General features: G+C 35.0%; 1 protein-coding gene across 6 annotated transcripts in view; it reads right to left on the reverse strand.

The window, feature by feature from the left end:
• Nucleotides 1–15,920, reverse strand: part of CBLB (Cbl proto-oncogene B) — a 139,608-nt gene that overhangs the window by 16,647 nt on the left and 107,041 nt on the right. For all 6 annotated transcript variants that reach the window (XM_027449519.3, XM_027449518.3, XM_038183052.2 and 3 more), the window contains 3 exons: nt 14,608–14,973; nt 11,982–12,076; nt 4,422–4,562 (listed from right to left, as the gene is read on the reverse strand). In XM_027449519.3, the coding sequence (XP_027305320.1) occupies nt 4,422–4,562; nt 11,982–12,076; nt 14,608–14,973 (602 nt within the window). The remainder of the gene's footprint in view (nt 1–4,421; nt 4,563–11,981; nt 12,077–14,607; nt 14,974–15,920) is intronic.

Raw genomic sequence — 15,920 nt, forward strand, 5'->3', positions numbered from 1 at the left:
TTTCCCCAGCACAAATATTAAGAGGGGAAATTTTGGTAGTTATCCACATTGAAACAAGCAGAAAATAATAACAACAACAACAACAACAACACAACAGAAAAAAAAAACAACAAGCAAACAAACAAAACCAACAGAATACTACAAAACACCACTTGAAATAACAAATTTCGACTAAAATCTTAAGCCAAACATTTAAAATGAAAAAGTCAAAGCGGTTTTGCAGGCATCTAAATCTCTATGGAAAAACTAAGACTTCCTGATACCTTACTAGAATTTAGTATTTTTTTTTTAATGGAAATGTATCATTCTCTTAAAATTAAATAACAGTATAAAATTCAATATGAAAATTGTTTAAACTTAGATATCCATGAAACAAAGTACAAAGATACCTGTAATCTTGTCAGAAAAATATAATCTCTTGGAGATTATTTTTGTAAAAAGATTCTGCTCAAAGACAGCAGGGAAAAATATAGATCAAAAACCTTCTCATAATACTAAATATTGTTTAAAAAAATTGCAAAGTGGAAAATTACTCCTGCCATTGGAGCTGCAGACCCTGCATGTTCAAAAAGAACCAGAGTGTTTCTCTGGAAAAAGGCCACCACGATAAACAATTCCAGTTTAAAAATTAAAAACCACAACCACCCACCACGCATCATTATTATCAAACATTGGCAAATCTGCTAGAGCTATCTATATACAGCTCAAATTTCACATCTTGGGTTTTTACCAATAGAGCGAACGTTAATAAACTTATCTCCTTTGGCCATATGGAAAGGAGGGATGAATAAAGGTCTGGAATCATTTAAAATATATAAACAGGAAAGAGGAAGTGAAATTGTTTCTGTGGTCCCAAGAGTTTTAACTAGGAGTAATGAAATAAATGTAAGAATAATTACAAGACTTAAAGCAAAACAAAAAACTCATGGTAAGAGCTATTTTGTTGTGAATTAATTTCCCCAAGGAAGTGGTAGAGGAAGTGTTGCTTCTATCTTTGAAATTAGATTGGTTCAATCTCTCAAATACAGTGGATGCAACGCTTCCTTTGATGCCTCAGCATATATCCTAAATAACTAAGAAACTTTTCTAGTTTAATTTGAATCTACTTTGCATTTTCGATAAATTAATTAGCCCTAGGTAGTTTGATAACCTAACATGGTATGACTTTAAAAATCTTCATAATGAGTCCAGTTATCAGTTTACAAATCTTGCAGAAATACCTGCTTATATTGACAGTAGAAAACACCAGAAAGAATAGCAGCAAATCAGTACTAACAAGCAAGTCTAGTCTTTTTCTTTTCTTTTCCTTTCAGAAACGGTTTTATTAGGAAAAGATACTGATTGCAAAAATGTATCATTCTCCTAATAGTAGCCTAGTTAGGCTAATGTTGAAATTCTTTCCCTCTCTTTCTTATTGCTGAAACTTGTCTACATGAGAGATCAGCTGTAACAAACCAGACAATTAACTGATCTCCCATAATAAGACTGTGAATCATTTTCCGTATTTTTCTTGTACTCTTTTTAGAATTGACATATCTGCTGGCAAAAGAACAAGAAATCATAGAGGTGATATTTGGGGGTAGAATGTGGAAGAATTACATAGTTTGTAAATTTCAAGACACTAAAAAAAAATTGTAGGCTTCTGTGGTTACCAAAATCTCCAAGTACTGTCCAAGAACTGAGGCAGCAACACTAAGGAAAAGGTGGCAAAAGAGTGACCCTGGGGGACAGAACTGAAAGGTGGTAAACATTTATGAAAATTAAAATAAATAAATCACCTTTAATAGTACTGGTAGACAATACTTAAAAGTTTTTCATTGCACCCCCCACGAGTTTAAAAAGAAGTGGGGATGGGAAGGTATTTTTTTTTTTTTTCAATACTTAAGCATAGAGCATCAACTAGAATCAAGATTGATTTTGAAAGGTTTATCTCTGCTTTCATACCTAAACAGTAACATTAGCTAAAAGGAGACATTTTAAGTATATGCAACATCATATATAAACAAATATGGATATAGAATTCAAAATGTTTTTTTGTTTTTTTGTTTTTTTTTTAAGTGATAGTTAGGAGAGTGGTTTGGTTTTAGGTAAAAGTCTTGTGTATATTAAGAGTTGCAGAGCCATGTGAATAGCAAACAATCATTTTGTGCAGCAAAACCTGGATTACTGCCAAAAAGCACCATAAGTGAAGAGCAACTAGGCTAGCTAAATAATAAACTAAAAGCTACAAAAGCTTGGAAATCAGATTTTCATGTATAGCCTCTATTAATAATTCTAATGGTCTGGTGAAATACCATCATAGCCAATTGACACCAATCAATTCTTTTTCTGCAAATGAAGGATACCAGAAAATTAGAAGTTTCTAGTTTTCCAGGTGGTTATCTTCTCAGGAATCTTTAAGCTTGCATCTACATTGGTTTTTTGGTTCAGATCAGAAGTATGAATTAAAATAAATTTCTTAGTCATTCCCACTTAGAATAATTCGGTTTATATTTTAGAGAGGTCTCAGAGCATATAGCCTCAATTGCTTCTGGACAATGTTAACTCAAAAGTTGTCCTGTAGGAGCTCATCCAATGTGCTGCAATTACAGAAGAGTACTCTAGGCACAAGACCATGCTAGGACTAGTCTTCCCAAAACTAAAACTTCCCAAAGCATGCACTGTAGATGTGCGGTCCTTGGAGTCAATTGTTTCACTCTACATACTCACTCCTATTGCAGCACACCACTTAGTAACAGACACAGTCCTCGGCAGCTGTTAAACCAAGGTAATCTGTCCACATAATGCTCTCTTCCATTGCAAACGACTTTGTCTAAGAAAGGTTGCATCCTGTGTAATTCTACTCATACAAGCAACTAAACCTCTATTAGGTGACTTTGCATGGTACAGAAAGACATTCCCACAAAAAAAACAAACACCACTTTCCAATAAAAAATTGTATAGGTAAGGTCAACTAAGATCTTGTATTTTTTTCTTTGCTTGACCAACATAAAGAGTTTTATTCATCAGTTTTGTTTCTGTTGTTGTTGTTTGTTTGTTTTTCTCCCCTTAAACAAAAAAGAACATCTGGTAGGGCAGACAGGAATTTAAGTGCTCAGTATCACAGACCTCATAGAATCATAGAATCATAGAATATCCTGAGTTAGAAGGGACCCTTAAGGATCATCAAGTCCAACTCTTGACACCGCACAGGTCTACCCAAAAGTTCAGACCATGTGACTAAGCGCACAGTCCAATCTCTTCTTAAATTCAGTCAGGCTCGGTGCAGTGACCACTTCCCTGGGGAGCCTGTTCCAGTGTGCAACCACTCTCTCTGTGAAGAACCCCCTCCTTATGTCAAGCCTAAATTTCCCCTGCCTCAGCTTAACCCCGTTCCCGCGGGTCCTGTCGCTGGTGTTAATGGAGAAAAGGTCTCCTGCCTCTCGACACCCCCTTACGAGGAAGTTGGAGGAGGGCTACGAAGAGGAAGGCTACGAAGAGGAGGGCTACGAAGATGGTGAAAGGCCTGGAGGGGAAGACGTACGAGGAACGGCTGAGGGCACTGGGCCTGTTCAGCCTGGAAAAGAGGAGGCTGAGGGGAGACCTCATCGCAGTCTACCTAAGACAACTGTGTAACATTCACATCTATGCAATGAAAGCTGGATCACCAGTTCTAACAGTGAGTTCTACTCCTAACCTGCATGCAAGGAGTGATCAGATTATGAACTTTTATCCATCTGTTGTAAACGTCTGATTGAACAAGTCTAAAAAATGTATTTAGCGATTTTTGGGATAAGAGATATCTTGAACTTTACTGATAGTGGGTTCTATACATCATACTATGACAGAGGGAAATAATGGCAAGATGTCGCTGCATTCTTTAACAGCAGAAAAGCCTGAACTTTGTAGATCAAAAATTGTTTTTAATATTATACTTTTGGCCTACAGGACCAATATTGAATTGGACCTTCCCCCCCCCCCCCCCCAATTTATGCTCTTCATTCCTGACATTCAGATTTTCTTTGTGATTCAAAGACCAAAAAGTTCACCGGTTCACCGTGAATGAGACAGCCTTTAGTTGCCATGTCTCTTGGCTCCAAATGTTGCCATAATCAATTATCAATTCATAAGTGTGACACCTTGGAGATACTATTTTAGAACACATTTAAAGCAAAAGAGATTTATTCCACCGGAGTAACAAAAGGGTTCTCTTCCTGAGAAGTGCTGTTAGGCACAAAGATATGATACAGTGAACTTCACAGGTTTATGATTGTGGTTATGGTCAAATGAAACAGAGGCATAAATAACCCAAGCTTGAAAAGATAAGACATTTTAGAAAGCAGTCAAGTTTAAACATCATTATAAATTTTGAATCCAAATACACTTTGGAAAAGGCAGACTTTTGTAAATAAGTTGCCTTCAATATTACTAAATGACCTTACCGAGCAACAGGCTTTATATGACAATGAGGTGGTTGTGAGCTCAGTATTGCAGGATGTGAAGAAGGAACTTTGTATTCATCATCATCATCTGTGTGATCCCTTGATTTATCAGACAGAGAATTTGCTGGGGGAAGAGAGCACCTATGGAGATGAGAAAAAGATCAGTTCTGTTTAACTATTATGTAATTGTCCTAGATATAGTACAGAAAACACTCTTTAGCCTAAACACCCTTAATCACCTGCCTGCTATGTGTAGGTTAAAAAAAAAATGCCATGTCAAACTAGAACTTACAAGGTTACTAGCTTTTTTTGTCTCTGAGAATACATAGAGAATCAAGCAGCTCACCTTTTAAACATTAAACAGATACTTTAAGCAAGCATAACATAGCAGAGAATTGCAAAGAATTAGAGTCCTAAATATGCACTTACAAGGCTTAAGCTGTTTGCACTTAACAAGAGAACTAAATAGAAGTTAATTCAGGGTAAATAGTATTTATCAGGGCTCAGTTAGGCAGTGAACTTTCAAACTTTCAGTCTTTTTCAAGCCATAATATTATTGAAATCTAAGAATTTGTTTGTGTTTAAATTATTTTTACTTTAAACTACAATTGTCATTTTAGACAGCGACCTACGTTACTCCTTGAAAGCAGTGGAAGTCCAGGAAAGAGGTGGACTTTACCGTCTCCATTCATAGGTAACAAGTTTTATCTGGAGAATACTGCTGGATGGGAGTTTTAATCGAGAACTAAAAACTAACTCCTACCACCTGGTTCTGTGTTATATGAGTGTAAACAAAACAATGGGCAAAAATTTCACTTTAGTGAGCACTGGCTGGGGAAGGAGATTTTGTTAGATATTAAAAAATGCAACTTATCTTGTGGCCTTCATAAGACATAGCAAACTAGGTTAATTAACTAGAAATCAACATCATCATATTTATATATACAGCTCCTCTGCTAATAGTGAATACACTGATATATAAAATCAATAAATCAAGTCATCTGGAACACAAAACGTTACATTAAAGACTTAATTTAACTTCAGTTTGATCATACATGAGAACCATGAACAGCCATTTGACTCTTAAACTGGCTGAATACTAAGAAGTATATAGCTTCAAAAATCATCTGGATATTATGTTATGCAGTAAATAGTACCTTCATTCTTTACCACAAAAAAGGGTCAACAGCTGGAGGACTTCAAATAAAGATGTTTGATGCATTCATGGCCACTTTGATTTGTGGCTTGAAAGTATGGTTAATGGCCCCTGAGCTGAACTACATGCCACATTACAAGACACATCTACTTAATCATTTAGGGAAATTCTTAAGAACCATAGGAAACATGAGAAGGAAGTGGACATAATTTCTCTTCCGATGGTTTAATTAGCTTTATTTTATCATGAAGGCAAAAGATGAAATGACAGGCTAAGCCCATCTCATTTTTTCCAACACAAGCAGCATCTGACACACACAGCACACTTCGCAAAGGAAGAATATATGCTCTACGCAATTTCCTTTAGGTGATGCCACATGACTCCACAACATCCAGGTACTCTGTGAACAAAAATGAATAGCTAACTATCATGACTACCAGAGAGTCACTAAACAAACAAATAAGGGAGAAAGAAAAGAACAGAGAAAGATGGGGGCAGATGTGCTGCATTTGTTTGAATATATTCAAAGCCTAGAGGTCCTGAGCTACTTCTAACCTGTCAGACATTCTTGCCTTCAGTCAGTAATATACTCTTAAACTCATAAACAAACTCATGAAGGATAAGAACCAACTTTCGCAAATATGTTCCAGACAAAGGAATGAAAGGGTGAAAGGTGAAAGAAGGTTGCTGACACTAAACTGCAAACTCTGTATTGCAATTTTCCACCACCTTCTGTAGAGGGAGCAAAAGGTCTTTTGTATATACAGCAATGCAGTGCGAAATGCTTTCTCCATCTTTGATTTCCTAGTTGAACAGACAGTTTGTGTCACTGCTGTATGGCCATTTAAAGCAAGGAGAAACAAAACAGGACAAGGAGAATTCTGTAATACTCAGATAGATAGTTCAAAGGCCAACAAAGAATAATTTCTTTAATTTCTTGGACATCTTTCTTATCTGCAGAACATTCTGGATTGACATGCGTTATACATGTGAAGTACATGTCTGTGGGTTTGATTTTTTGTTTGTTTGTTTTTTAAATAATCACAAATTGAATTGATGGCTTCTGCAGATATCAATATTAGTATCCAGACCAGAAACATTCAACACCAACTGATATGGAAGCCAGATTGGTGGTAGTGTTCGAAGCCCACTTCAAAAGTTACAACTGGGAAGCAAACAAACAAAAACATTTCTGAAGGCTCTATCTGAAATCAGTTACAGGAGAGATTTTGATCTCTCTAACTAACTAACCTAACTAAGTACAGTATTATAGCTGAACTTAGATAGTATAGCTAGTTCCTTACAAAAACACTTCTCAGACAGGAAAGTGGGAAGACTCATTTACTGACAATTAGGATACCCAAGGATTGGAAAAAAAAAAAAAAAAAAAAAAAGTCCCCTCTTCACCTAGTTCATGCCCCTGCTTTTTTCTTATTTATTTAGTAGACCCAAGAACCTAACATATGTTTATCAAAGCAATGCCTTTATTCCACAGGATACTAGCATATTTATGATAAAATCAATTTCCAACATTACTGCACTGATGAGAAATCATTACTGGTTTGGAGTTATTAGAGACACATGTTCTGTGTCTCCTGCTTCTGAGTACAGTGTAGCCTTAGAAAAGCCCTTCACACTAGTAAAGTCTCCCTTTTGCTGTCTTTAAAGTAAGGAAAATATTTTCTGGGTTGTATATATTACGTGTTTAATATTAGAAAGGTGATTTTGATTTGTAAAGCAGCAAAAAGTTTAAGAGTGCTAACACATAACTAATACACTCTCCACTAGAGTCCTAAAATTGTCTTATACTTGCATTGTGTTTTATGAACTTTCCACAATTCATAGTTTAAAAAAATTGTATTGCTCTTCCAATTTACAATCCAGTTTTAATACTTGACTCCAAACCTCTTTTGCATTGTTTTATTAGTATATCCCATTTTCTCCATCGTTACTGAAATTTCAAGATCGAATTGTTTTGTTAATTCTCTATTGTTCTTGTAGGATTAACTCTAGTGTTCTACACAAAACCATCTAATAACTTTAGAAGGCAAATCCATTTATGAACAGATTTCATAATCTGGTGAGGTTTTCTATAATTACACTTCAAAAAACTTTATTACTTTTATGTCTTTAGAAGGTTTGTGTACCTGCACGCTGACCAGCAGACTGTATTGCAATATTTTCTAGTTCCCTTCCCCTACTCCTTAAGTGGAAATATTTTTAAATTGAAAGTCAGAATTGCATTCCGATAAGCAATGACTTTGTATTTTCTGGTTTGTTGAACAGAAGGCTAGATGTCAATCTATCTTATCCTACTGAGCACCAAAGGCAAAACAGGAAAAGACATGAGAAGCCATTTTTGTCAAATCACTTCAAGTCCAGCTCAGCTGTAATCTAGCAGAGCTTCAGGGAAACCGACAACACACTCATTTAAAAGTATTGCAGGGAAAGATTCCCCTTCCTTCATTTACTGGTAAACCTACTCACAGAGCTTGGACACAACGAACTTGCAGTCCCTGTATTTCAGTCTGGATCAGACTGTACCTTTGAAAAGAATCTCTTCAATCTCCCCCCACTCACCATACTTTGATTTGCACTGAGGAGTGCACAAATTGAACACCTTTCAAATTAAACAGAAAGACAAGACACATTCCAAGCATGCCCCTTGTATGTTTCGATTGCTGAAGGCTGTTCAAATTCACAGGACAAGACTGTAGCTAGATGAATCACTGACCCATAACACGTACATTACAGACATCGGGTCCTTGTTATCAATTCATCTTGTACAGACCCTCCCCTATACACAGTATTAGTTGATAGTGTACAAACAAAAGCTTTGATCTTGCAAGGCCTCAAGCTAACTGTTTTTCAACAAAAGAGATGTTAAGTTATATGGATCACATGAACAAGTCAACACTTAGCACCTGCTCCACAACAACTTCCCTTGTGCGTGCTTTACACTTAACACCCAAGCGTATATTAAAGCAGTGTGCCTCCATTCATAGAGTAAACAATTTTTTCAAGGAGAATTATTCAAGAGTGGATGCTGCAACCAAACTTACTGACTTGTCAAGCTTAGCACACGTGTCCTGCAGAGCATCCCTTCTCAGGTACCTGGAACCCTTGTGTCAGCAGTGCTCCTTCTACAAGCCCCTGGAGGAGCACCGCAGCAAAGACCAATTTCAAGGAAGCCATGACTGCCAACCCCACTTTCCTCAATGGAACAATGACTTCACCTTCAAAGTTTGGTAGCATGGATAAAAGGGATAGCAGGAGGAGAAATACTTTTCTATGCACTTTTCCTCAACCAGCTCAAATCAACTAGATACTCCAAACATAAATATAGTATACAACAGGTACATAGAATTGAATGTCTCATTACATGCTCAGAAATAGAGGCTCTCAGGTAAAATACCACTGCAGTACAAAGCACTTTTGAAACAAGGAGACCAATTTAAACTGATGAAGAAAAATGGGGCCTGCCTACTGGGAATAAAACAAAGATTGTTTACCTTGAAAACTTCTAAGTTTGGGGGAAGAATTGTTCTGTAACATTGATGTTAAAGTTTTACTTTTTTTTTTTTTTTTTGAGAACAAAATAGCAATTTGAACAAAATTGCTAAAAAACAATTTAACTGACATAATTAAAGCAATTTGATAAAAAAATAACTTCACATGTAGGCACAGCAGCTGAGTGGAAAATAAAAATCAGATGCTTAGTTAACATGAGGCCAGCATTTCATTACTGATGTATAAGAAATAATAACCAATTTAGTAAAAATGAAAATAAATCAGCACTGTTTCCAGAAAAAGACACTAGCGATTTTATCTTAATGTAATTTATTTTTAAAAAGTCTTATTTGCAATCTCATATTTATTCAGAAAAAAATGATCAAATAAGTAAGTACGGATGTCTTAGAGCTTCAACTAAGGCTCATTTTACCTCATTATTATTTACACTATGGCATTTCATACCTGCTCAATGTACCCTTTGGTTAAACCTTTGAAATTACAGACTGACTTATGAAAATAACTAGAAAAATATAATGCCTTTGAGCTGTATGAAACAAACTAGCTTTCAAGCCACAATTCTGCAGAGATTAGAAAGCAGGAAAAAAAATGAGAAACGTGCACCAGATTGATTGCAGTAGCACAATTATGGAAAATAAGTATTTCGGACCAAATACAGTTCAACATATTTATGAAGACTTAATGTAGTCAATTTTACAGGAGGAATATGACTCCGTAAAAATATCCTGTCTAACATTTCACATTAAATAATGCTAATATTACTCAGGTTGCTTTTTGAAAGCATTTTACTGTAGTTGGAAATATTAAACTCATTTAATTTGAATTTGAATTTTTGAAGAAAGATTGCTTTCTTATTATTTTTCTGCCTATATTTTGCTACTTATAGATTAACAAAGGTATTTTCTAGTGGTAACAAAAACTTAATTTGAAATCAATTTAGAATGGGCATATTAGTGTTTCAAGAAGCAAGACACAATGTTCACTTTTTTATTATAACAGATATTCAGTGTGACAATTCAGTAGCTGTTAATTAGATATTTTGAACTTCCTACCCTAAGCTATATATGATAGTTTTTGCATTTTAAAAATCAAAATTTTAAATGTCCTTTTTTTTTTTTTTTTTAAAGGTACAAGTAAAAACATAAAACAGAAATGGAAGTGCATTTCTTCCTGAAAAAAAGTATGAGGTTTAATTTTAGCAACTGAACATTTTCCTTCTGCTGGCATATGTCAGTTTTCTATTCAGAAGACTTCAGTTAGTTAACTTATTTCTTTTATTAAGTTAAATTTTATTTTTGGATTGACTTGACATGGATTTGTGCGTGCCCACATTATTGTGATATATTGTGGACATTCCAATGAACACTGCATGACACTGTACTTTGATTCGAGGCTACATTTGTAAAAAAAAAAAAAAAACATATTAAAAATGAGATTTTAATGAAACAATGTTTTCTTATTTTAACAATACAAAAATAAAAATCTTCCCCAATTCAGAATTGAGCAATTTCATTTGAAATATTAAAGTACGCAGGGTGCCCATCAGAGTCATTGCTTTATTTTTCTGACCATTTCTGACCATGTGCAGAACATCTCAGGAGCTACATGTATCACGGAAGATGCAGCCAGTCCAAGGAGATAAATCTATACAGGGGATTGATTACATGAGATACTCATACTCTCATGATACTCTACAGCAATCAGGTTACATCTCAACATTCAATTACAAAAAATATTTGTTCTAATTTGCTTGTGAATGGAAAGCAAACATGCAAAACTTCAATTCTGCAATAGCTTTCCCAAGCATATGATTCTGAATAAAAAAGCCAACCCTTCGTCTTTATTCTAGAGCTCACGAAGAGAAAAATCAGCATATTAATGGAATGCTGAAATATATTTGTCTTTAATGCTACCTCTACCTGAACAGCAATGGAATGGGTACTAAAGATACGGCAAAATTAAATTCTAGTGAGAGAATTCTCGGTATTAGTAGGTACTGACTGCACAGTCATTTTTACTTAGCAGCACGCATTACACTGAGTACACTGAAAAGAAGTTATAGGATAATATCATCTGTTGTGGTTTTTATGCTCTTATTTCCTTACAAAAATACAGTCAACATATGATTTTTGAGCACTTCAAAGTTTGTTTGTTTGTTTGTTTTCCCTCAAAACTTCTGTTGAAAATCTTGTGTGATTTGGAGTCCAAAGATAATTGCTATCCATGGCAACATCTGATAAACAGTAGTATTACTGGAAGACTAAGAGTAGTCTGCAACTTGAAATGACAAGATTTCCGAAACCACATTCTGGAATTCAGGCAGATAGACTCAATTTAAAATGGATATAAAGTTATTTTGTTTGTTTTTAACCACCACAAAGAAAAGATACTACATGAAAAAAGCCTCCATGTGTAGAAAGTCCAGAAAGCATGACTACATTAGAGATAGAATGCATACACATATATCATGGTCTTTACCCACAGCACTCTTCCTAGAGTCTCTCATCTGTAGTAAATAGCTCTTCAATATACTTCTTCAAAATACTTCTTCAATAGTAATAGAAAGAAAAATGGACAGGGTCTGTTCCCACTGTCAAATTCCTATGAGCAAGATCTGCCACAATTAATTCTTTTGATATAAAATGTCATATGTTAAATTAACATTAGAACTGCTCTTACTTAATCAATAAAATTTACATTTCCTTTGTAAAAACAATTAAAAGTGTCATGGAAAATGTAACAACAAGTATTCAACATTAGTTCATTTTCTTACTTTCTTTCTTTTTTTTTCTGTTTTCCTTTTATCACCAGAGAATCAGTGTTGTTGTCTACCACTACTTAACATATCTCTTTTACAGATGAAGTTTACTTACTTTATACTAGGGATGGTGGAAGCAGCTGGAAGAGGAGGTGAAAGCCGTGGAGGGACATCATATTCTTCATTTATCAGATGACCATTTGAAAATACCTAAAAATCACAAATAGGCTTTTCAAAGGCTATGCATAAAGGCTTTTCCGGAAGTTCACACAACAGAGCTGTACTCTGAAATGACTCTTTTCATACCTGTTCCAGATCACTTTCCCCAGGAGTTGTAGAACATACTAGTTTTAAACATTGCCAGAACAGTAAGTTTCATGTCGCAGTTAGTAGATGGACTACTCAATTACAGCTGAACTACTTAGGGGAAAATTAAGATTTCAAGATTGTAACTTTTGAAACTTTTGAAACTTTTGAAAGTGAGAGAGATGAAGTACAGAGGGAAAACAACATGTACAGCATGATAAGTATATATTTTTTTAAAACTCCATAGTGCAATACCTGCCATAATTCACCCCGTACCTGCAGGATTGTCTTCCTGATTCTTGGCTTTAACTAATAGCAAATAGTTTATATTAAAATAAATGAATAAAGGATGAAAAATCATGAAATGTTACCCTTGTGGATATGCATACAGCCTCAAATGGTAATTCAGAGTTGTCAGTTTCTCCATGTAAACAAGTGGCTTAGGCTTATTACCTGAAGACAGCATTTGGTTAAAGAAATACCTATATATGTTCTCAGCAGTACAATGCCACTTCCACACTTAGTGGTTATTCTGATTTTAGAAGTATTCATTCTATCAGCTTCAGCTCTGTGCCTCATCACAACTCAAATGCTATATGGCTCTATGAAGGTATAAACCTGTTATCCTTTTAAAAGCAGATGAAAAACTATAGCTTCTTGAACAACAGTCTAGCTCTAAGTAAAATTTTGGTCTTTTGCCTTAATTCTGAAAAAAGAATATTCTGATTATATATACTACCATGAAATCCTTAAGCGCCTTTCATCACATACATCAATGGTCTTTACCAATACTAACTGAATTTCAGTAACATGCTTTCAAAATAACCACAATATCTATCTAAAAAAAAAAATGAGATAAAAAAGTTAAATAGCTTGTGGCCTTAGGGAAAAAGTGATTTCTATCTGCTGTGATCAGAACTTCAAATCCAATCTACTTAGCAGAAACTATATAGTCTTCAAGTAAAAATAGAGCAGAAAAAAAAAAAAAGTGAGTTAATAACCTGCACTATGAATAAATTACTGATCTGTTTTGATAAAACTGATTAGAGCAGAAACATGATTTTTTTCTTAGGCTACCACCATTTGGTTTCTTTTCAACTCCAGGCTTTCCCAACACTACAAAGTTTTGCAAGTTATCTGAAACTGACTAATACTAGGACTACCCCTCCACACTCTTCTTTCCAAGATATCTTCAATCAATGAATGGAAACAATGCTCCTCATTTTGTTGTCGTTTTGTTTTTTGAAAGAATAAACACCACAGTTACAGACATACACACTATTCAGTGCAGCTAAGGACAGGCAATCATACTTCTTAGGTGACAAACAGATGCCTCCTAGCCAAACAAAGTTAGAGAACCAGTGAAAAGATTGAAAGTGACAACTCCAAGCACCCTCAGCACTGAAAATGGATTATTGGACATTGCACTGGACATTTGTCCAAGAGAAATCAAGAACTGACACAAAGAAATTACAGAAACATTCAACTTGAGCAGCTGGAACTCTGACTTAAATCCAAAGAAAGAATAATCCAGTTAATGATATGTGCATTACTGTAAATAACTGAAAAATAAAAAGGTAGCCACAATGCCAATTATCCTGAGTAAGGTTTAAAGTACTGATGATAATACCAAATCAAACAATGCAATACGGGAGTTGTGCCACTGCACACTTTTAAGGATGCTGCCCATATTGCCAGCTGTAAAGAGAAAATAAATGATTCTACATTTAGCTTGGCTTTGGATGTATTTGTTTCTTTTTTTTTTTTTTTTTTATGATCAAGGCAGGCTAGATCATTTCAATTACTGAACATCATCACAAATTTAATGCTCTTTTTTGAAAATAATGTTTTATTGGTGAACAAGACCACCTGACCACATATTAAGACCACAAGACCACATATTAAGCTTATGTTAACGCATACAATATAGCCGAGAATTTAAGTATATTTGTATATATCGTGTGTACATACTATATGTCTTACAGGTTGAAGGGGTGGGTTACCAAGTCCTTATCTCACCTATGACAGAAGTAACCAGAACATTTATTTCCCATCATCACCTGTATAAATCATTTTGGCATAAGACACTTTCAAAGTATACCTGAGATGCTGCATTACTGAAGTTAGATTATGCACCAACTGTATGAATCCCTTGATAAAAGAATATAGCAAATCTAGAATTTTGTCTTCAAGCCATTTTTAGAATGTTCTATGTTAAAATTGAATTCTAACTTAGACCCTCATACTGTTGCTTTGTAAATTGCATTATTTAACAAGCCATTTATTTATGGCCCACTTATTAATTACAAGCAACAGGAAATATTTAGAAACAGCACATGATCACTGACCAATATAAAGTAGTATTGTAGAAAATGCAAAACAATACTGCAGTAGGGTATCAAATTAGGCTTCAACACATTCAGCTTATTTCATACCTTAGCACCTTCCACAGGCAGTTCGTGACGTCTGTGTTTCCTCATAAATCCTGGCTCAGAAGTTACGCGGTTGTGCCTTCCATTTATGTTGGAAACTGCAGTCAGTCCTGGTTTGGGAGAAGCATCACTCCCTATTCGACATCCTACTAACTGACTTGTCCCAAACACATCTCTGGGACACCAGCCTTCAAGGGGCATTGGCTGGTCTCTGGAAGGCACGCTGTCTGGATGATGCAGGTGTCTGCTTATTCTGTTGTCTGGTGGAATTGGAGGGGGTCGTTCAGGTGGAGGTGGTGGAGGATCACGCAAGGGAGGTGGTGGTGCTGGCAAAGGTTTGTCTTGTTTCCTCACCATACAAGGAGAAGACTAAACAAAACCAGAATTAAAAAAAAAAAAAAAAAGTTACATATACGCATTCATGTTCCCTTCATGATCAAATACAAATAAATCATTGATATATCAAGGGATGACTCCACTCTTTACACGATGCGCATTGTTTGACGCCAATTTGAACCACAGTTCAATTCTTCAAGTAACGTATTTATAATGTATTTATGTTTGCATTTAGTTCATCTGCAAACAATTTTTGCCAGAGAAAAGGTGATTTTCTCAGAATTGAACGGTCATAAATGCTAAAATGTTTTTCAAACTTAAGTGTAGGATACTAAAAAGCTGAAAACCAAGTTATCAGAAAGAAAACATATACAGTACTGTATAGTTTATAAAAGCAGAAATAAAAAATAAAATAAAACAAGCAAAAAAAACAGTATTCTCATTAGGAGTGTATTACTAAAAGCATTTTATGAAATAATGTTTGAGACAGGTTTTTCTAGGTGTTCAGGACATGTTTTCCTCCTACCAGCAGTGACAACAATAAACACAAGATTATTTCTCACGGAAGGTGTCATTTTCATGGACTCTGCATAATACTACCAATTAAAAAGAGTGAGGGCACAAAAATTTTTACAATAAGAATATTATTTGGTCTCACTTCACTTCAGAGTTGCCCATCACTATTTTTTGGGCAGCACCTCAACGTGTTCATTATATTACAATTAGGTATTCTACCTGCATGTCTATTGATATAAATAGGACAGCATATTAAATAAGCATTTAATTAAGATGCTAATTAATTTTCACTGTTAAGAAAGCAAGAAAACAGTTGGGTCCAAATTTTTTGTTGTAGCTGTTTTCTGTTACAGAAAAAGAATTTTTTTTTTTGCCTGAAGTAGTATTTTTTGTAGAACAAATTGCCCATTTGTTTGTTTTGAAATATGCAATTGCAATTCTTTGTTGTCCTCCATCTTGTTCCC

This window comes from Anas platyrhynchos, chromosome 1 (assembly GCF_047663525.1).
Source record: "Anas platyrhynchos isolate ZD024472 breed Pekin duck chromosome 1, IASCAAS_PekinDuck_T2T, whole genome shotgun sequence".
In the NCBI taxonomy this organism is placed as follows: Eukaryota; Metazoa; Chordata; class Aves; order Anseriformes; family Anatidae; genus Anas; species Anas platyrhynchos.